This window comes from Apodemus sylvaticus, chromosome X (genome assembly GCF_947179515.1).
Source record: "Apodemus sylvaticus chromosome X, mApoSyl1.1, whole genome shotgun sequence".
NCBI classification, from domain to species: domain Eukaryota; kingdom Metazoa; phylum Chordata; class Mammalia; order Rodentia; family Muridae; genus Apodemus; species Apodemus sylvaticus.
In genome coordinates this window covers 38,495,087-38,517,841 of record NC_067495.1, presented here as the reverse complement: position 1 = coordinate 38,517,841, position 22,755 = coordinate 38,495,087, and the positions used below count along the sequence as shown (strand labels likewise).

Sequence of the window (22,755 nt, the reverse complement as noted above, 5' to 3'; positions counted from 1 at the left end):
CATGCAATCCCACCAGCAATGGAGAAATGTTTCTCTTTCTCCTCATGTGTGTTCTTTTGTGATTGGTTTACCTCACTCAGGATGATATTTTCTAGTTCCATCTATTTACCTGGGAATTTTATGAGGTCATTTCTTTTAATAGCTAAGTAGTACTCCATTGTGTAAATGTACCACGTTTTCTGTATCCATTCCTCTGGTAAAGGAAAACTGTGTTCTTTCCAGTTTCTGGCTATTAAAAATAAGGCTACTATGAACATAATGGAGCATGTGTCCTTGTTATATGTTGGAGAATATTTTGTGTATATGCCCAGGAATTGAATAGGTGTGTCCTCACTCCAATTTATATATATTTATTGGATATTAGTCCTCTATTGGATGTATGATTGGTAAAGATCTTTTCCCAATCTGTTGATTGCTGTTTTGTCCTATTGGCAGTGTCCTTTGCTTTAAAGAAGCTTGGGCCATTTTATGAGGTCCCCTTTGTCAACTCTTGATCTTAAGTCATAAGCTGTTGGTGTTCTGTTCAGTAACTGTTCCCCTGTACCCATGTATTTAAAGTTATGCTCCACTTTCTCATCTATTAGCTTCAGTGTTTTAGTATTCAGGTCTTACGTGGCGTTCCATGATGCACTTGGACTTCAGATTTGTACAAGGGGAGAAGAATGGATTGATTTTCATTCTTCTACATGTTTACTGCCAGTTGAACCATCACCATTTTTTTAAAAAGCTGTCTTTTATCCACTGCATGGTTTTAGCTCCTTTGTCAAAGATCAAGTGACTACAATTGTGTGGGTTCATTGCTGGGTCTTCAATTTTATTCCATTGGTCTACCTGCTTGTCACTGTACAAATACAGTGCAAGTTTCTTTGCTATTGCTCTGTAATATTTATGTCAGAGATAATGATTTACCCAGTTCTTTTATTGTTGAAAAGAGTTTTCACTATCCTGACTTTTTTGTTATTCCAAATGAATTTGCAAATTGCTCTTTCGAACTCTGTGAAGAATTGAGTTGGAATTTTGATGGGGATTGCATTGAATCTGTAGATTGCATTCAGCAATATGGCCATTTTTACTATATTAATAATGCCAATCCATGAGTATAGGAGATCTTTCCATCTTCTGAGATCTTGTTAAATTTCTTTCTTCTGAGACTTGAAGTTGTTGTCACACAGATCTTTCACTTGCTTGGTTAGAGTCACACCAAGGTATTTTATATTATTTGTGACTATTTTGAAGTGTGTTGTTTCCCTAATTTCTTTCTTAGCCTGTTTATCCCTTAGTAGAAGAATGCTACTGATGTGTTTGAGTTAATTTTAAATCCAGCCACATTGCTGAATTTGTTTATCAGGTTCAGTAGTTATCTAGTAGAATTTATGGGGTCACTTATGTATACTATTATTTCACCTGCAAATAGTGATATTTTGGCTTCTTCCTTTGCAATTTGTATCCCTTTGACCGCCATTTACTGTCTAATTGCTCTAGATAGAACTTCAAGTACTATATTGAATACATAGGGAGAGAAAGCAGCCTTGTCTGGTCCCTGATTTTAGTGAGGCTGCTTCCAGTTTCTCTCCATTTAGTTTGATGTTGGCTACTGGTTTGCGTATATTGCTTTTACTATGTTTAGGTATGGGCCTTGAATTACTGACCTTTCCAAGATTTTTAACATGAAGGGATGCTGAGTTTTGTCAAATGCTTTTTCAGCATCTAATGAAATGGCCTTGTGGTTTATTTCAAGGAGTTTGTTTATGTAGTAGATTATGTTGATGGATTGCAGGATGTTGAACAATCCCCGAATCCCTGGGATGAAGCCAAATTGATGATGGTGAATGATCATTTTGATGTGTTCTTGGATTTGGTTGTCAAGAATTTTATTGAGTATTTTTGCATCAATGTTCATAAGGGAAATTGGTCTGAAATTCTCTTTCTTGTTTGGCTTTTGTGTGCTTTTGATATAAGCACAATTGTGGCTTCATAGAATGAATTGGGTAGGGTTCCTTCTGTTTCTATTCTGTGGAATAGTTTGAAGAGTACTAGCATTAGGTCTTCTTTGAAGGTCTGATAGAATTCTCCACTAAACCCATCTAGTACTGGACTTTTTGTTTTGGAGACTATTAATGAGTCCTTCTATTTCTTTCAGGGTTCTAGGACTGTTTAGTTGGTTTATCTGCTCCTGATTTAAATTTGGTACCTAGTATCTGTCTAGAAAATTGTCCATTTCATGCAGATTTCCCAATTTTGTTGAGTATAAGCTTTTGTAGTAGGATCTGATGAATTTTTTAATTTCCACATTTTCTGTTATTATGTCTCCCTTTTCATTTCTGATTTTAATCATTTGGATACTGTCTTTGAGATCTCTGGTTAGTCTGGCTAAGGGTTTATATATCTTGTTGGTTTTCTCAAAGAACTAGATCCTGCTTTTGTTGATTCTTTGTTTATTTCTCTTTTTTTCTACTTCATTGATTTCAGCCCTGAGTTTGATTATTTCCTGCTGTCTACTCTTCTTGGGTGCATTTGCTTCTTTTTGTTCTAGTGTTTTCAGGTGTTCTGTCAAGCTGCTAGTGAAAACTCTCTCCAGTTTCTTTTTGTATACACTTAGAGCTATGAGTTTTCCTCTTCCCATTGCTTTCATTGTGTTCCATAAGTTTTGGTATGATGTGTCTTCATTTTCATTAAATTCTAAAAAGTCTTTAATTTCTTTTTTATTTCTTTCTTGACCAAGTTAACATTGAGTAGAGCACTGTTCAGCTTCCATATGTATGTGTGTTTTCCATTATTTTGGTGGCAAGAACAGCCTTGGGCAGGGGTGATCTGATAGGTTGTATGGTATTATTTCAATCTTCTTGTATATAATGAGGCCTGATTTGTGACTAGTTATATGGTTAGTTTTGGAGAAGGTACCATGAAGTGCTGAGAAGAAGGTTTTTGTTTTGTTTTGTTTTGGTTTGGTTTGGTTTGGTTTTTTTTTTTTTTTTTTTTTTTTTTTTTTTTTTTTTTTTTTTTTGCTTTAGGATGAAATGTTCTATAAATAGCTATTAGATCAATTTGGTTCATAACTTCTGTTAGTTTTACCGTATCTCTTTTTAGTTTGTTTCCATGATCTTTCCATTGCTGACATTTGAGGTGTTGAATTCTCCCTTTATTATTTTGTGGGGTGTGATGTGTGTTTTGTACTTTAGTCAAGTTCCGTTTATGAATGTGGGTGCCCTTCTCTTAGGAAAGTTTTCTTCTATAATTTTATTGAATATATTTACCGGCCCTTTAAGTTGGGAATCTTCACTATCTTCTATACATATTATAGATAGGTTTGATCATCTCATTGTGTTCTATATTTCCTGGATGTTTTCAGTTAGGAGCTTTTTGCCTTTTGCATTTTCTTTGAGGGTTATATCAATGTTTTCTCTGGTATCTTCTACACCTGATATTCTCTTTTCTATTTCTTGTGTGCTGTTTCTGATGCTTCCATCCATGACTCCTCATACCTTTCCTAGGTTTTCTATCTTCAGTGTTGTCTCCCTTTGTGATTTGACTTCTTTATTCTTTCTATTTCAATTTTTAGATCTTGGATGGCTTTGTTCATTTCCTTCACCTCTTTGATTGTGTTTTCCTGAAATTTATAAGAGATCTTTGTGTTTCCTCTTCAAGGGCTTCTATCTGTTTACCTGTGTTCTCCTGTGTTCCTTTAAAGAGGTTGCTTATTTTTTCTTAAAGTCTTCTATCATCATCATGAGAAGTGATTTTAGATCCCAATCTTATTTTGCCTGTGTGATGGTGTATCCAGGATTTGCTATGGTAGGAGAATTTGGTTCTGATGATGCCGGGTTACCTTGGTTTTTGTTGCTTATGTTCTTAAGCTTGCCTCCTGCCATCTCCTCATCTCTACTGCTACCTGCCTTCACTAGATCTGACTTGAGACTTCCTTTCTGTGATCCTAGTTGTTTAAGAACTCCTCAGAGTCCAGCTGTCTCTGTGGTCCTGTGATTCCAGGATCCTGTGATCCCGAGATTCTGAGTTTGGCAGAGCTCCTGGGAGTCAAGATGCCTCTGGAGACATGAGATCCTGGTGATCAAGCTCATAGGATAATGTAATCCTGAGTTTGTGGCAAGTTGACAAAAACTAATTGCCACAGGTCCCATCTGCCAAAGTTTCCACACTCTCCTCCAGTCAGTGCCACCACCCAACATCAATCCAGAAACGCATTTCAGACTCTATGCATGACAGAATTTGAAGTGGAAATTTAAGGGTTCTTTGGAAAATCGGTTGTGTTGGATGATATTTTCCTGGGGTAAATATGTGAAGAAGTGTTTTCTTGAAGTGGACACAGGTGAAAGGCTAAGGCAGACTCAAGATGAAACACTTTGCTGAGGCAGACACAAGTGAAAGGATGTTCTGATAAACAAATATGTGAAAGGGCATGTAATGAAAGATTCCTTGCTAATGACACACAAATATTGGTCCACATTACATTGCATAGTCGAGCTACTTTTTTCAGGACACCACAGAGAGAATACACCTATATACTTCTGGTGATGGGGTGCAGTTTCCTGTTGCTTCTGGGAGCTCTGGCTACTTGTCATAATGCTGAGGCAAGACCCATGAAGGACACATGATGTTTGGAGGGAATATAAATAGGAATGGATGGACATTAAAGAATAGTGATCTTGAGACTTACTTATAGAGCTAACTTGGCTTGGTTGTAGAACTAGCTGGGTAATCCTTGTTGGTCTTACATCTTAGCTGATCTTCACTTCACTGAGAGAGGCACAACCAAGACACTTCTCCTGCTGTCCCTCCTGGCCCTTCCTGCTGACTTGTGGGGAGGCTTAGGCCTATTTGTTTCTGCTTAGTAGTTCTACCACTGCTGATTCCTGTTTGGTATTCCAACTCTACCATATTGAACTGCTGTTATATCCATGAAGTGGATAGAGCTGTCCCTGCTGACCTGTGAACTGAATTGATGATTTCCTAACAAAGCAGATGGTATTTGCTCCAAAGAACCATTTCTAAGCAAGTTCACTTTCCCCATATCTTTCCTTTCTACTACAGCTGGTGGGTGGTAGGCTATAAGGGAGGTTTAAGTGTTTAAGGACCATCACTAAAAATAAGGATTGAAAAAAATAAATTACAGAAGTGTCTATGAGACTCTATCAGCTTCTTGTTTTTAAGGCCTTTGTACTATGGGTCACATTTCCATTTTATATATCAGTAGCATTTGAAGAGATTCACTTTCTGTTGTTTCCATTTACACTAACCACTAAAGCTGGGAGTTAACTATACAGAGAAAATGATGTGAAGGAAACCTTTACAATCACTGAAAAGTAAGACAGGCTTCGGGTTTTTATTAGCTCCTAGCTTATTTCCATGAACAGGATCTACGAGATAACAAGACCTCTCCAGCATTCAGTCTATGGATTAAAAAATCTGGATGTCAATTACTTCATGGATGCAGACAATATTTACAGTGGCTACTAAACTCAAGTCATGACTAAAGTTGTAGCCTTATTCACATTCATAGTATTTAGCAATGAATTAATGCCATGGCATTTTAGTAGGTCATATTGTTAATACTAAAATACCCATAAAAGCCACAAATATTAATGGGCATGATGGAACATGGTTTTATGCCTTTACTCTAGAGGCTAAAGCAGGCAGATCTCTGCAAATTTGAAGCCAGCCTGACATATATAGCTATTCTTTTTTTCTTTTGTTTCTTTTGATCTTTATTTTGTTTTATAGTCCAGTAGTTATCTCATTCCTGGTCTGCCTTCAACAGTTCTTCAAATATTTCCTCCTCCCCTCACTCTGAGAGGATGTCCCCCTCCTTCCCCCAACCAACTTGATCCTGCCTGGCCTCTCTACTCCCTGGAACCTCTCAGAGGATAGCCATATTAGGCCCCTGTCTGTAAGAACACCATAGCATCAGTAATAGTGTCAAGCCTTGGAGCATCCATTTGAGATGGATGGCAATTTGTGATAGTCACTGGATTTTCTTTCCCTCAGTCTAGTCTTAATTTTTGTCCCTGAAGTTCTTTTAGAAAGGAACTATTCTGGGTCAGAGTTTTTAACTGTGGGATGGCAACCTAATCCCTCCACTTGATACCTTCTCTTTCTACTAGAGATGGACCCTGAGTTCCATCTCTTCATTGTAGAGCAATTCATCTAAAGTCCCTCCCTTTGAGTCCTGAGAGTCTCTCACCTCCCAGGTCTCTTGTACATTCTATCAAGTCCCCCATCCTTCCACCTCCTGAGGTTGCCTCTTTCCATTCATTCTGCTGGTCCTCAAGGCTTCACTCCTGAACCCTTCTCTCTATATACCTGATCATGTTCCCTTCCACCCCCATCTCTCTGCTACCCAGCTCACTCACTCCCTCTGACCTCCACCCCAAGGATTGCTTTCTTCTCCTTCCCAAGTGGGATTGAAGAATTCTTACTTGGACTTGTCAGCTTGTTAACATTCTTGAGTTATGTGGCTTGTATCCTGGGTATTCTGTACATTTTTTGCATGATATCAACTTATTAGTGAATATATGCCATACATGTCCTTTTGGTACTGAGTTAACTCACCCTTCTCCTTTTGTTCTCTAATTGTTCTTACTAGAACTTCAAGTAATATATTGAATAGATAGTGAGAGAATGGAGAGCCTTGTCTTGTCCCTGATTTTAGAAAGATAAAATCTGGTTTCTCTCCATTTAATTTGTTATTGGCTATTAGGTTGTTGTGTATTGCTTTTATTATGAATAAGTATGTGCCATGAATTTCTGATCTCACCAAGCCAAAAAAGAATGGGTGTTGTATTTTGTGAAAGGCATTTTTAGCATTTAATAAGATGATCATGTGATTTTTCATTAAGTTTGTTTACATAGTATATGACATTGATGAATTTTCATACATTGAACCATCCTTGCATCCCAAACACAGAAATTAACCCACACACTATGGACAGTTGATCTATGACAAAGAAACTAAAATCATGCAGTAGCGGGGGGGGGGGGGGATCTTCAACAAATAGTGCTGGTCTAACTAGCAGTCTGTTTATAGAAGAATAAAATAGATCCATTTATCACTTGGCATAAAGCTCAAGTCCAAGTGGATCAAGAACCTCAACATGAAACCAGATACACATATTCTATTTGTATGCAAACTGGGAATGAACCTCAAACTCATTTGAACAGGGTAAAATTTCCTGAACAGAACACAATTGACTCTGGCTTTAAAATCAACAATTGATAAATGGGACCTCAAAAAAACTTATGTAAGGCAAGAGACACAGTCAATAGGTCAAACTGGCAACCTACAGATTAAGAACATAATCTTCACTATTCCACTTGACTAATATTCCATAAAGGGCTCATTTCAAAGATATACAAAGAATGAAAGACATCAACATCCAAAAACACAAGTAACCTAATTACAAATGGGGTACAGACTTAAAGAATTTACACTAAAAGAATCTCAAATGCCTAAGAAGAACATAAATGTACAAGCTTCTTAGTTTTCAGGAAAATGTAAAACAAAACAAGCCTACGATACCACCTTATACCAGTCAGAATGACTAAGATAAAAAAATCAGGTGACAGCGTATGTTGACCATGATGTGGAGAAAGATGAACATTCTGGAAATCAATCTTACAGCTCCTTAGGAAATTATAATTACTTCCACCTGAAAACCCAGCTATACAACTCCTGGGCATATTCCAAAAGATTACCCATCATGCCACAAGGACACATATGCCACTGTGTTAATAACAGCCTTATTTTTAATATCCAGAAGCTGGAATAAACCAACAAGTCCTTCAATGTACAAATGGATACAGAAAATGGGGTTCATTTACACAATGGAATACTATCATTCAACTATTAAAAATGAGGACATCGTGAATTTTGCAGGCAAGAGGGTAGAACTAGAAAATATCACCCTGACGTAGGTAAACCAAAGGACATGAATGGCATGTAGTTGCAGATGAGTGGATATTAGCCAAAAAGTACAGAATACCTAAGATATAAGTCATAGACCATAAGTTTAACTAGCAGGGAAGGCCCAACTAAGGAGGCTTATATTCCATTTCGAAAGGGGAACAAAATAATCATAGGAGGCAGAGAGAGGGAGGGAAATAGATGGAAGGATAAGGTATGAGAGGCAGGGACAGGAGAGGAGCCCAGATAGCCAGGAGAATGAACAAAGCTATGTAGCCTCTGGGGGTTGGGGGTAGGGGACCCTCTAGAAAATACCATAGATCTGGAAGGTGAGAGAGTATCAGGACTCACTGTGGGTGACCATAGTATAAATGTCCAACAGTGAGGAGTAGAAGTGGGACCACCCTCAAATGGAGGGACTAAGTTACCCAACTCATAGTCAAAATTTGTGACATAGAATTGTTCCCATTTAAAAGAAATTCAGGGGGAAAATGGATAAGGGTCTGAAGGAAAGGTGGTCCAGTGACTGGCCCAAATGGAGATCTACCTTATGAGGAGACACCAAGACCTGACACCATTACTGATGCTATGATGTGCTTACAGACAGGAACCGAGCATGGCTGTCCTCTGAGAGGCCCTACCAGCAAATGACTGAGACAGAGGCAGATACTTACACCTAACCATTAGAATGAAGTCAAGGACCCCTATAGTTGAATTAGGGGAAGGATTGAGGAAGCTGAAGGGGAGGGCAACCCCATAGGAAGACCATCAGTCTCAAATCTTCTCAAACCCTGGGAGCTCCCAGAGATTGAGACACTAGACAGGTAGCATACAGAGCCTGGCTTAAGGACCCCTGGCACATACATAGCAGAAAACTGCATATTCTGGCCTCAGTGGGAGAAATGTGCCTAATCCTAAAGAGACTTGAGGCCCCAGGGAAGGGGAATGCCTGGTGGTATAGGAGGAATGAGCACGCTCTCCAAAACAAAGGGAAAGAGGAATGGGATGAGGCACTCTGGAAGGGGACCAGGAAGGGTGACAACAGCTAGAATTAAATAAATAAAAAAATATTTAAAAACTAAAATAAATGCCTTTCCATTTTCTGGGTTTTCTTTTTCCTCAAAGTCTTACTGCTGAGATTAGAAGTTTACTTTCATCTTCTTGGTTATGTTTATTCAAAGATGTTTTTCTTTGATGCTAATATAAATGAAAATATGTCTATGATTATTTTTCATGTGTTTGCTTCAGATTTATATAAATCTGGTTGATGTTTGCAATCGGAATCTTTTTGTTGTAATATCACAGAAATTGCTGACTGATACACATGTGTTCTGGTACAATTTGGGGGCTCTCTTATGTATAATATGTGTGTATATTGAATTACATGTGTGCTTTTAATCTCCTACTCTTATTGCATTGTGTAGTTTACTGTCCCAAGCACAACATTAAAAATGGGTGGACATAGCAAGTAGCCTGTCTTCTTCAAGATGTTTTTCATTTACAGTTCAAATGTTATGCTCCTTCCCAGTAAGCACCCCTCCCGAAACTCCCTATCCCATACCCATACCCCTGCTTCTATGAGGATTTTACCCCACCCAGCCACCATCCAAATCCCACCCACCAACTCGGGCAATCCCCTTCATTGGAGCATTGACCCTCTCCTCCCTTCAACAAGACCATCCTATATTATACATGTAGCTGGAGCCATGTGTACTCTTTGGTTAGTAGTTTAGTCCCTGGGAGCTCTGACAGTTCTGGTTGGTTGATACTGTTGTTCTTCTTATGGGTTGCAAACCCCCTTCAGCTCCATCAATCCTTTTGCTCACTCCTCCTTTGTGGAACCCATGCTCAGTCCATTGGTTAGCTGCAAGAATTTGTCTCTGTAAGGTCAGGCTCTGGAAGACCCTCTCAGGAGACACCTATATCAGACCCCAATCAGCAAGCACTTCTTGGCATCCACAATGGTGTCTGGGATTGATGATTGTATATGGGATGGATCCCCAAGTAGAGAAGTCTCTGGATGACCTTTCCTTCAATCTCTGCTCCACACTTTGTCTCTGTATATCCTCCCATGGATATTTCATTCTCCGTTCTAAGGGCTTTGGACTTCCTTATCTTGAGCTTCATATAGTCTGTGGGTTGTATCATGGGCATTGTGAGCTTTTTGGCTAATATCCACTTCTCAGTGAGTGTGTTCTTTTATGACTGAGTTACCTCACTCAGGATAATATTTTCAAGTTCCATCCATGTGCCTATGAATTTCATAAAGTCATTGTTTTTAATAGCTGGTTAAAATCCATTGGGTAAATGTACCACATTTTCTGTGTCTATTCCTCTGCTGAAGGATATCTTGGTTCTTTCCAACTTCTGACTGTTATAAATAAGACTGCTATGAATATAGTGGACAATGTGCCCTTTGTTACATGTTGGGGCATTTTGGGGTATATGCCCAGGAGTGTTATAGCTGGGTCCTTAGGTAGTACTATATCCAATTGTCTGAGGAACCACTAGACTGATGTCCAGAGTGGTTATAAAAGTTTGCAATACCACCAAAAATATAGGAGTGTTCTTCTTTCTCCACATACTCACCAGCATCTTCTGTCACCTAACTTTTTGATTTTGACCATTCTGATTGGTGTGCGGTAGAATCTCAGGATGGTTCTAATGTGCAATTCCCTAATGACTAAGGATGTTGAACATTTCATTAAGTGTTCTCAACCATTCAGGATACAAAAACTTGTGGTTAAAACAATGAAGACCTTTGGGGGGGAACTACATACTAATTTTTATAGTGATGATCCAGTTTTCACTTTTATCAAAAATGAACAAGAGTAGCCCTTTTCCTGTATGTCCACCAAAATGAGTCATTGTTCTTTTACTGATCTTTGTTATTTTTACTTTAATAATACAAAAATCTTCAAGTAGTTTTAAACAACAATAAAAACAACATTTATGCATTCTTAATGCAGAAAGATTATCCGTGAACAATCCATGCTCCTGTTACATATGTGCAGGGGTCCTAAGTCCAGATCATATATGGTTTTAGGTTGGTGGTTCAATCTCTGGGAGCCCCCAAGGGTCCAGATTAGTTGGCATTGTTGGTTATCTTGTTGAGTCCCTATACTTGCTGGGTCTCTCAGACCTTCCCCCAAATCTTTCACAAGACTTCCAGAGCTCCATCTTGTGTTTGGCTGTAGGTCTCTGCATCTGTTTGTTCAGCTGCTAGGTGAAGCCTCTCAGAGTACAATTGTTCTGTGCTCTTCTACGCAAGCATCACAGAGGCCTGCTGCTATCCAGAACAACCAGAGGTGTGAAGCCATCAGGTACTACCAGCCCTGCCTGTATCCCTTGAAGTCATCTGCCACCTGGGACAAGCAGCTCTACCTGAATCCCCAGAGACCTATTACCATCAAAAACTTTCAGGCCTGCCAATACAAAGAAATAACCAGATGGCTATAGGCCAGTGTAAAAGTACAATCATCAAAACCAGAACAATATGGCACCATCAGAAATCAGCTACAATACCACATCTAAGCATAGATATTCTAACACAACTAAAGTACAAGAAAATGACCTTAAGTCTAATTTTATACAGATGACATAGGCATTTAAATATTAAATGAATAAATCCCTTATTTAATGAAATTAAGGAAAATATAGTCAAGCAGGTAGAATCCCTTAAAGGGAAATGAATAAATAAAAGAAATACAAGAAAATACAATCAGCCAAAGCGTGCCATCTTCAAGTGGTACAGGAAGATAGAGATCCACCCAGCAGCCAGCGTGGAAGAGGAAGCCTGCACAGGTTACACCTGCCTCACAGATTGGAGGATCCTGTCTGGAGGCCTCTGGCAGGAATATTCTGGTTTCAGCCTCTGGATCAGGAACATCCCTTGCTACAACCCACCGTCTCCAAGTGCAGATAAACACAGCCAACCATTGGACTGAGGTTGTGGACCCCTACAGAAGAATTAGTGGAAAGATAGAAGGAGCTGTAGGGATTACAAGCCCTTAGAAAGAGCAACAATATCAACTAATCAGGACTCCTCAGATCTCCCAGACAATAAGGCACCAGCCAAAGAACATACATGCAATGGTCTGTGGCACCCAGCACATGTATAGCATAGGACTGCCTTGTTTGGCTTCAGTGGGAGAGGATGCACCTAATTCTGTAGAGACTTGATTCCCCTTGGGAATGTGGATGCTAGGGAAAGACAAGAAGGCATAAGAGGGCACACATAAAACCAAACAAAACATATCCACTCAAATAAGTATTAAATTAATGCAGAAGTTTTGAATTATAAGGAGAGTTTAGAGGCAAAGAAATAGTAATAATAAGGTGGAGAATGGGGTAGTGACATAAATGTACATTCAGCATTCAAACTTTACAAATGATAAATGGGATGAGAAAGAAAATAAGGAAACAACACCCATCACAATAGTCACATATAATATAAATTACATTGAGATAACCAAAAAAAGTGAAAGATCTGCACGACCATAACTTCAAGTCTCTAAAGAAAGAAATCAAAGAAGACTTCAAAAAATGCAGAGATCTCCCAGGCTCAGGGATTTGTAGCATTAGCATAGAAAAATGGCCATCCTACCAAAAGCAATCTATACATTCAATGCAATCTCCATAAATATTCCAACAAAATTCTTCAAAGACAGGGAAAGAGCAATCTGGGGTAGAAAAAACCCAGAATGCCAAAAACAATTAGTAACAATAAAAGAACTTCTGGGGGAATCACCAACCTTGTTCTCAAGATATACTAGAGAGCAATACTGATAAAAATTGCATGATATTGGTAAAGAAACAGACAGGTTGATCAATGGAATAGAATTGAAAACCCAGAAATAAAACCACACACCTATGGTAACTTGGCATTTGACAAAGAAGTCAAAAATACACAATGGTAAACAGAAAGCATCTTCAATAAATGGTGAAGGTCTAACTGGTAGTTGGTATGTCAAAAAATGAAAATAGAGCAATATTTGTCACCTTACACTAAGGTCAAGTCCAAGGGGAGTGAGGACCTCCACATCAAACAAAATCCACTGAAGGATTTTATAGAAGGGGATCTTATAGAATCTTATAGAAGGGGAAGAGGGCAAGAGCCTCAAATTCATGGGCACAGTGGAAATTTCATGAACAGAACACCAATGGTTCAGGCTCTAAAATGAAGAATTAATAAACAGGGCCTGATGAAACAGAAAAACTTCTATAAGGCAGGGACATAGTCAATAAGACAAATTGACAACCTACAAATTGGAAAAAATCCTCACTAACTCCATATCTGACAGGGGCTAATATTCAAAATACACAAAGAGCTCAAGAAGGTAGCCTCCAAAAAAAGCCAAACAGCCCAATCAAAAATGGGGTACAATCTAAGCAAAGTACTCACAACAGAGGAATCTCGAATTGCCAAGAAGCATTAAAGAAATGGTCAATGTCCTTAGTCATCAGGAAACTGCAAATCGAAACAACTCTGAGATTCCAGGTAGCACTAATCATACTTACTAAGATTTAAAAAAAACCAAACAGATGACAGCACCTGTTGGAGAGAATGTGGAGGAAGACAAAGACTCACCCATTGCTGGTAGGATTACAAACTGATATAACCATTCTGGAAATCAATCCTGAGTTTCCTAAGAAAATAGAAATAGACCTAGCTGAAGACCCAATTATACCACTCCAGGGCATATACGCAAAAGATGCTCAATGATTCCACAAGGCCATGTGTTCCATAAAGTTCTTTTATTGTTCAGAGTGACCTTATTTTGTGATAACCAGAAGCTGGAAACAACCCAGATGTCCTACAACAGAAGAATGGATACAGAAATTGCAGTTAATTTACATAATTGAATACTATTCAGCTATAAAAACAAGAACATTATGAGGTTTGCAGGCAAATGAATGGAACTAGAAAATATAATTTCTGAGTGAGGTAACTCACACCCAAAAAAACACGCATGGTATGTACTCACTGATAAATGAATATCAGGCAAAAAATTACAGAACACCCAGAAAACTATGCACAGAACTCAAGAAGGTTAACAAGCTGAAGTACTCAAGTAAGGATGCTTAAACCCTACTTGGGAGTGTAAAGAAAGCAATCACAGGGGACAGAGGGATAGATAAGGTTAGGAGAAGAAGGGGGGGGGGGGAAACGGAACCTGACAAGGTATTCCATGAGGGGTTCAGGAGTAAATCCCTGAGGACCAGCAGAATTAATGGAAACAGGCAGCCTCAGGAGTTGGGAGGTCAGGGGTCTCTCTAGAATGTACCAGAGACCTGGAATGTGAGAGACTCTCATGACTCAATGGTATGGTCCTTAGATGAAATATACAACAGTGGGGAGCAGGAACTCAAAGAGTCCATCTCCAGTAGAAAGACAGGGCATACAGTCAAGGGATAGGATTGCAACCCCACGGTCAAAAACTCTAATCCAGAATTGCTCTTGTCTAAAGAACTTCAGCAACACAAATGGAGAAAAGTCAGGGAAATGAGGTTCAGTGACTGGTTCAAATTAGGACCCATCTCAAGAGGAAACTCCAAGACCTGACACTATTACTGATTCTATGATGTACTTGCAGATAGGAGCCTAGGTAAGCTGTGCTCCCAGAGGCTCAACAGCCAGCTGACCAAGACTGATGCAAATAATTATACCCAAACAACGATCTGAAGTTGGGGGACCCCTGTGGTTGAATTAGGGAAAGGCTGGAAGAAGTTGAGGAACAGGGTGACCCCATAGGAAACCAGCATCTCAACAAAGCTGGACCCCTAAGATCTTACAGATACTGAGTCAACAACCAAGCAGCACACACAAGCTGGTCCCAGGCCCCTGACAAATATACAGCAAAACACTCTCTGGTGTGACCTCAGTGAGAGAAGATGCACTTAACCCTGGAGATACTTGAGGGCCCAGGGAATGGGGAGGACTGACAGGGTGGGTGGGGGTGGTCTATGAGTTTAGGGACATCCTACTGGAGACAGAGGAGGAGAAATGGGATGAGGAACTTTCTGAGGGTGGACTAGGAGGGGAAATGTCTGGACTGTAAAAAATGATTATACATATGTGTTTTTTTTAAGTGACATCTTTTAACAAGGAACAGGAAGGAATGTGAAATAACAGCCTTCTTTCAACAACAAAAAGACTGTGCCATGGTTTCTTAATCACATCAGCTGCCTATGGATACTACTTTGCATCTGTTTCATCTTTAGACTTTCCAAACAGGATGTAACAACACTGTCTACATCTTCATTTCACTGTTCCAAACCTCTAAGAAGACTGTATCTGCTTCTTATTTCTTGATAGCTAACTACCTTCTAGGGAATCATTGTAATACACATAGAAAAATGTAGTATATAAATGCATATTTCTAGGGTTTGGTATTATGGATTACAGTGAGTTTATTCTATTTCTCAAAACTGATTGACTCATTTGTATACTATTTGAATGTGCCTGGATTCATTTGATTGCTGGAGTCATTAAGCAAAAGATAATCCCTGTAGAGGGATTTTTTGGAAAAGATATTTATTTTATCTATTTTAAATAATGTGTAAAATATAGCCAGAAACAATGAGTTTGCTATGTGAGATATTTTAGTGTGCTGGGATAATTCAAACTCCTATGAAAAGTTACAGTTGAAACTAAATACTAAGAAAAACATAAAGTTCAGTTCTGTGATGTTCTTGGCAATGCCTCCTGAAGTGTGACATTTTCAAATATTACAATTGTTTTACATATAAATATATCATTTGGTCAACATTTATGTGCTACATATATTTAGGTATTATATTCACATGCCTTTTAAATGAGACTCTTTTCACAAGGTCATTATTGCTTCTTGAATCGTTTTATTTATTCATTCAAAAAGGAAGAACAGGTCATGAGAAGAGGAAGGAAAGTCAAGTCAGGTATGCAGTACCTTGACTGCACCAGGGAGGCAAAAAAGTATTTTGAAAGGAAAGTTTAATTATACATGATACTGATTCCACAGTGAAGAGGTTACGATGCATAATTCTCATCCTGTTGTTATCTGTGCAAACATGAAAAAAATTAACACATGGTTGAGCTGACAGGAAAGGTTTCCTCACTGAGGTTGCAACAGAACAAAGTTAAATATAACAATGTAGATTATAGATAAAGATTTGTACACAAGGAATTCTTTCACAAATATAATCTGTGCCCCATACATTGGATATATAGATTGTAACTACAGGAAATAATAACAATGTGGTCCTACATACAAATTTAAAATGAGAGTGATCAAAGTACATATTGAAAAGGAAACAGGCTTATACCAAATCTGCTGAAAATATACTCCAGAAATCATATTAAAATGAAAAGATTTCAAATGAAAAAAACACATTTTCTTGATGGAATATTTTCGAAATAAAAACATTAACAATTCTGAATGATACAAAAATCTTTAATATTATTTCATAAATGAAATTATTCTCTATGTCACACTCGTCACTATAGGACTTTCAAATATAAAACACTTTTAACACTCTCGCTTCATTTAAAATCAAGTACTTTTACTAACATGCTTATATCAAATTTTACATAAAAACATTTCTCACTTAAAACATATATGTGGGTATATATGGGGTCCCTTTCTACTCACCTACAGAAGACTGTTACTGAGGACAGGGATCTGTAAAAGAAAGTAAGTGGGGTAAGAAGCAACAAAGATTTTATCACTAGGAAATGAGAAAAGCTCCCAAATTTTTCTATCTAAATCAGGAATGAAATATGTGTGCGTATAAATATATAAACATATATATATATATGTGTGTGTATGTGTGTGTGTGTTTATGTATATATACATATATACATATGCAAATAGAGATAAATTTGTATATGATTATTAGTATATTATATATATATATATATATATATATATATATATATATATATATATATATATATATATATATATATATATATATGCTATAGCAAAAACAACATGCATTAACTTTACCTGTACCCAGGACTTCTCGAATGTTTTCAGGAGGAATGTTCTTTGACACAGCAAATTCACCAAGTTTATCCTCTTGTTCAGGAGTTAAAGGTTTTTTTCCTGCATTCCATGAATAATAGTGTCAGAGATTTGTTTATGACAATCCTGCATTATGAATATTGTTTCCTTTGTGTCCCACTATGATATTTAATGAAAAGTCCCAACTTCTCCAAATTCATCCATTCTGGATGGGGTTAATATTGTTAATAAAAATTAACCCAAGGCTCATGCACATAAATAATAAGGTAAAACTTGTGATATTAGATCACTTTCCAGTATTTCATGATGAACAAAAACTTAGAAACTATTTGTCTATGGAAACTACACATATCAATCTCATCTACTCTTAAAAATAAAAGTGTCAAGAACTTCGATGGAAAATGGAAACTCCCCATTTCTCTTGGGCTATACTGTATGCTTTAATTTTCTACACATTTCATGAAATGACACTGAAAATGGTCTGAACTTTGGGAAAATCACATATGCCCCATTTGTCCATGGAGAAAACATGAACATGAACTCCTCCAATCACTTCCTTCATTGCCCACAATCTTTAGTGTCATGCCACTCTATTACAATACAACATTCATGTAGGTCCACACACAATGTGGTTATCAGTGAGTGGAAAGAACTTTGGACATCTATAACACGGTACTGGGGGAATAGTGAATCTGACTTAGTCTTTATTTTCAGAGTAGTAGCTTTGTTACTATTTCAGAGATGCATTGCCATTCTTACCAACAACAAATATCAATTTTGTTTTCCGGCTGGCTCTGTCAACATTCTCACTGTAAAAGACTATGTTCTCTGGTGTCTGCTTCACAACTGCATAGTGATTATCCCCTTGATCTGTAATGATAATAGAAATATTTCAAAAGTCAGTGACACTCAATTTTCTGATGTCACCTATTTGTGAAACATTAATTTGACCCTGACAGAAGCAATAGTCACTGATTCACTAATATACAATCCATGCATACATGCCTATTCCTGTAGACATTCACGTTCCATATATACATTATAATATGAAGAATATCAATTTGTATGCCACAAAACTGATCAAAAATCCAAAGTATAGAGACTTTCCAATTCTCAGAATATCTTGTGCCAAGACTAGTGGGACTGTTGTTTAGGTACTACTGGCACTTTCAACCAGATATCAAAGGCTGTTGGTGAATTTTTTCAGAAGATAAAACTATGTTTTTAAATATTGGAAAACGTGATGAGAAATGTATACATATACTCAAAGAGATAGTTACTAATTAGTAACATTCACAATATATTGTACTTTCTCTATTATTAAAAAGTATATAAGACATTTTTAGAGATTACTAGATGCTCATAAAGTGTATGTGTGTAACACAGAGTGACAGAGACAGAGATTTGTGAAACAATTGCACTTATTCTGTTATCAAACTTACAAGCAAGTAAAAGAATATTAGGATCTGGTCCCTCTCTATTCCAAATCTGTTTTTGAATAATGATATTAAATTAGTTAACAAATCTTCAGGACAATAGACTATGCCATCTTTTGTTTGATTTTGTTTGTTTTTCATGCTTTAATATCAAGTGCAAAGTCAAATTATGTATAATTTATTTGAATACTGTTGCTATTATTTTAGGATTACTTATAACATTGAAGAAGTCAGTTTGAAATATTTTAACATGTATTATGCATAACTCCTTTTCAGAATGAAAGTTTTTCAGTCAATATTCAGAATATTAAAATATCTACCATACCTGAGAAAATAAATATTTAAAATAAAAGTGCAAACTAAAATTTCCCTCACTCAAGGATGACAGGTCATGTTTTTTCTTGCAAAAACAGGGGGGAAAGAAGCAAGAATTCTTCAAATATATTTAATAACAATAAGGCCTACTATGTAGTAGCAGGATTTGCAAATAAAATATTGATGCAATATTAAAAGATAAAACAGTAAAAATTATCTGGAAATATTGTTTTTGTGAAAAACTACTTGCAACATATATTGTCACAATAGAATTGGTCACATCTTTATATAATAATGGTTTTCTCCAAGTAAACCTCAGGTGACCTAGAATGTATTTGTTCTTAGTAACATATTTGAGGTGGTTGGAGAGATTAATAAATTTCCAAACAATCAAATTAACTCTTAACCTATATGAGATTGGCCAGCTGAACTCTCAACATAAACCACAATGCTTTAGTCCCAGATGGTGCCCCCAGAAACTGTACTTACACTGGGTTCTGAAGGTCTCACCATCTTCTTGCAAATACCCAGTGACTGTGGTCAAAGAGCAATGTCCATTTTCACTAAAAAATATTAGAGAGAGGAACAATGGTTTCTTCATTGCTACCATTGAATTCATATTAAAGATCAAGTTTATAATGCATTTAAGTAAGAACTGTGATCAGTTATGTTATCGCTGTACAGAAATTGGACCTAATTACCTCTTTTTTCTTAATTGTTCATCTAAAATTTTCCTATTTCTTGTTCAGAAAATATACTGGTTGTAGTCATATAGTTTCTTTTATTTGTGCCAATTTGTCCCCATACTATGAAGTTTCTGTGATATCCTTATACAAACTGAAATAGTCATTGAGAAAGAATTTCTGAACGAAAATTCTCTTGAACTAGTCCAACCACAATATAGAAATGTTTTTAAATGTATGTATTTCAAGTGGTATTATATGTAACCAAAAAGTTAAAGTTGTGAATAGTAATCAAAATGTCAGAGAGAACCTCTGAATGTAGAGTTCATCAAAAAGATACTAAAGCAAGATTTATCTGACCTATTTGTGGAAGATGTTTATGAAATCACTGATTGAATAATAAAATATCTATGGCTCAGACCTAGGTGATCACAACCTTCACCTAACTACAGATGATTACTTTAGAGGGTTCCTTGTCATACAGAGATGATAAAATTCAATGGCATCCTTCCAAACACAATTATCCCTCAGGGTGTACTCATGAAATTTGAGACATGCATTATCTCTCTGAGTATTATCCAGATATGACCCATCATATAATAATATTATTGCATTGCTAAAAATGAAGTCTTTGGATTCATGACCAGAAGTAAAACATTCCCCTGTAAAATAAATCACTTTAGAAGTAAGAAATAGTACAGGCAGTGCTGGTGCACAACTTTAATCCTAGAACTCAGGAGGCAGAGGAAGAACAATTTTTGAGTTTAAGGCCAGCCTTGTATACAGAGTGAATTCCAGGAAAGCCTCGGCTATACAGAGAGGCCAGTCTTAAAAAACAAAGCAAACAAAAACAAAAACAAAAATTATAGGAAATTTAAATAGTTTGCTCAGTTTACATTCTGGATTATTTGCTTACTGGACATAAAATGTGATTTTCAATATCTTGCAATCTGCTTCGCAAGTAATTTCACGACAATAGAGTCTCATTTCTCCAGCTGGTTCTATCTTGTCTACATTATCAGCAGCGATAGCAACAGTTTTCCATTCTCCTTCAATCTGGAAAAGCAATAAAAATGACAAAAGAAAACCATACAGACCATTAAAGTATGAGTTGGAATTCACATCTCTTCTCTCAAAAACCATACAACACTTTAAGAGTAGGTATTCACATTTCTTCTCTCAAGCATTAATATATTTAAAATTACTGGAAATATTCATCATTGATATTTCATTTGTTAGTTCAAGATAATATTACCAGGAACTCAAAATATATGATGACCTGATATATATAGAATTATAGACCTGAGACTGCTTATCTTTTGTCCTCATACAATGTGTAAATCCAATCCATTATTTCACATCTTTCATCTTAGAAAACATCTGATTGGAAAAATGTACCTGAATAAAACTCAGAAGGGTTATTTAATGAAGATGGACTTGCATGGATAAACTGAATGACATATCACATCCATAGAATGATGCTACTGAGAAAGCTCACACACAAACACAGACCTCACACATTTACCTCAGCCTGAGCCAGTCCAAATGCCAAAGCCAGCAGCAGAAATTTTACCATGATGGCACCTGACTTTGCTCTTCTACAGAAGCTCAAAGTAGATAACTAATTGTGAAGGATGTGGACTGACAAAGGTTTTTATAAAGTTAGTGGAAGGGAGGGACATGGAATCAACAAATGATTTCCTATCATAACAACATAGTTCTGTTCAGTACTTCCTGCTGTGCCATGGCAGATGAAATATGAACTCATGTCCTTAAAGGAATAAGATTATCTGCCAGGTAGTGATATGTTTTGATGATTAATTGAGCATTTCAGTTAGAATGAAAGGAGTGTCCCTATGATAGCATTTGTGAGTAATTCTTTGGCTCCAGAAATGTAGTGGTGGGTAAATGTCACAATGCATATCACTATGCATATAAGATTCATTTAACCAAGGTGACATGCAAATTAAGATACATTCTGAATCATAGCCTAATACTGTTCAGATAAAGGAATTTAAAACTCTGGCTTTGGCAATATGAGCCAGAGTAACCACATGCTTGCTCGAAAATTTGTTAAAGAGTAAGGACAATAAGGATATAGTCATAAGTCTTCTCCTACATTTAAACCTTTCCATATATCGACTTCTTCATTCTTCCATTCCAATATCATCCACCACCACATGTACATAGCTACAAGAGAGATAATTGAAAAATAACTATAAATTTGGATGAAAATGAGGTCAGATGCTTACTACTTATAAATACAAAAATTACTAATGAAAAGAAACCAAAGCAAATGTAAAAATATGTAAAAAAATAGTATTATAAAAGACTTTACATATGTATAAATGGACTGTATTCAGGTTAAAATTTATGCATTATATTTTCTAATGGAATATCCATTTTCCCAGCAACACTGTGACTACTTTATACATTGCATCCAAGATCTCTGTTGGCTTTAGAAACAAGATGCATTCTGCCATATCTAGGAACAACCAAAGAGACTATCAATATTCTAGATTAGTTTTTATACTCTGGGGCTATACTCTCTAACATATGGAATAAGCTACAGGTCACACTGTCCTATTTTTGTTTGAAAAACCATGGTTGATAGCTACATCACTATAAAACATTAAAGGTGTATACTTTGTGACATTTTCTTTGTAGTTTTATCTCCACTTATTTTGTTTTGAGGTTATCATTACATAATGTCCCACTTTCCTGTCTTCCCTTTGAAGACTCTCATATGCATTCCCATGATCTTATAAAATCTGGTGAAATATTTCTTCACATAATATTGATACACACACACACACACACCTAAACCACTATTTCTCAAAATATATAACTTTACTTGAACATATGCTTACAGGGCTGATCAACTGATGTAGAATAACGAGCTGTGCCCCTCTTCCTACTCTCAACTTCCTACATTTCCTGTAGTTCTTAATACAGAATTGTTGCTTCATGATCTTTTCTATGTACAAATTATCATTTCCATTGTTTTCCCAATAAAACTTATATTTAGTCACAGTGTCATTTTTTGGCTGTGGCTTCTCTCTATACCTTTCCAACTGTCTCTTCCTATGTTCTTTATAATCCTTCCATTCTTTCATCTGCAATGAAGCTAGATCCTTAGGTATGGAATCAGTAGAATAGATATGACTAGGCTCCACATCTCTGTATTTTGGTTGGTTCTGGTTTTCTGAACTGGTCTCCACCTGATGCTACAAAGGGAAGATTTTGTTGTGATGAGTGAACCTGAAATCCTTTTCCTTTTATTCAAAGTAGGGTTTTTCTCATATAATATGTACAGTTTGTGGATTTCCATCTCTCTGCTCCTCCCAGTTCCTCCACACCTCTGTACTTACTTAGGTTCATTGGCTTTCTGTCTCTTA

General features: G+C 36.8%; 1 protein-coding gene across 1 annotated transcript in view; it reads right to left on the bottom strand.

Moving 5' to 3' along the window:
* Positions 1–20,933, bottom strand: part of LOC127674430 (odorant-binding protein 1a-like) — a 43,212-nt gene extending 22,279 nt beyond the window's left edge. Inside the window, exons 1-5 of the mRNA XM_052170217.1 lie at positions 20,883–20,933; positions 20,274–20,413; positions 19,164–19,237; positions 17,683–17,793; positions 16,906–17,004 (exon numbers count right to left, since the gene is read on the bottom strand). Of these exons, the coding sequence (XP_052026177.1) occupies positions 16,906–17,004; positions 17,683–17,793; positions 19,164–19,237; positions 20,274–20,413; positions 20,883–20,933 (475 nt within the window). The remainder of the gene's footprint in view (positions 1–16,905; positions 17,005–17,682; positions 17,794–19,163; positions 19,238–20,273; positions 20,414–20,882) is intronic.
* Between the last annotated feature and the right edge of the window lie 1,822 nt (positions 20,934–22,755).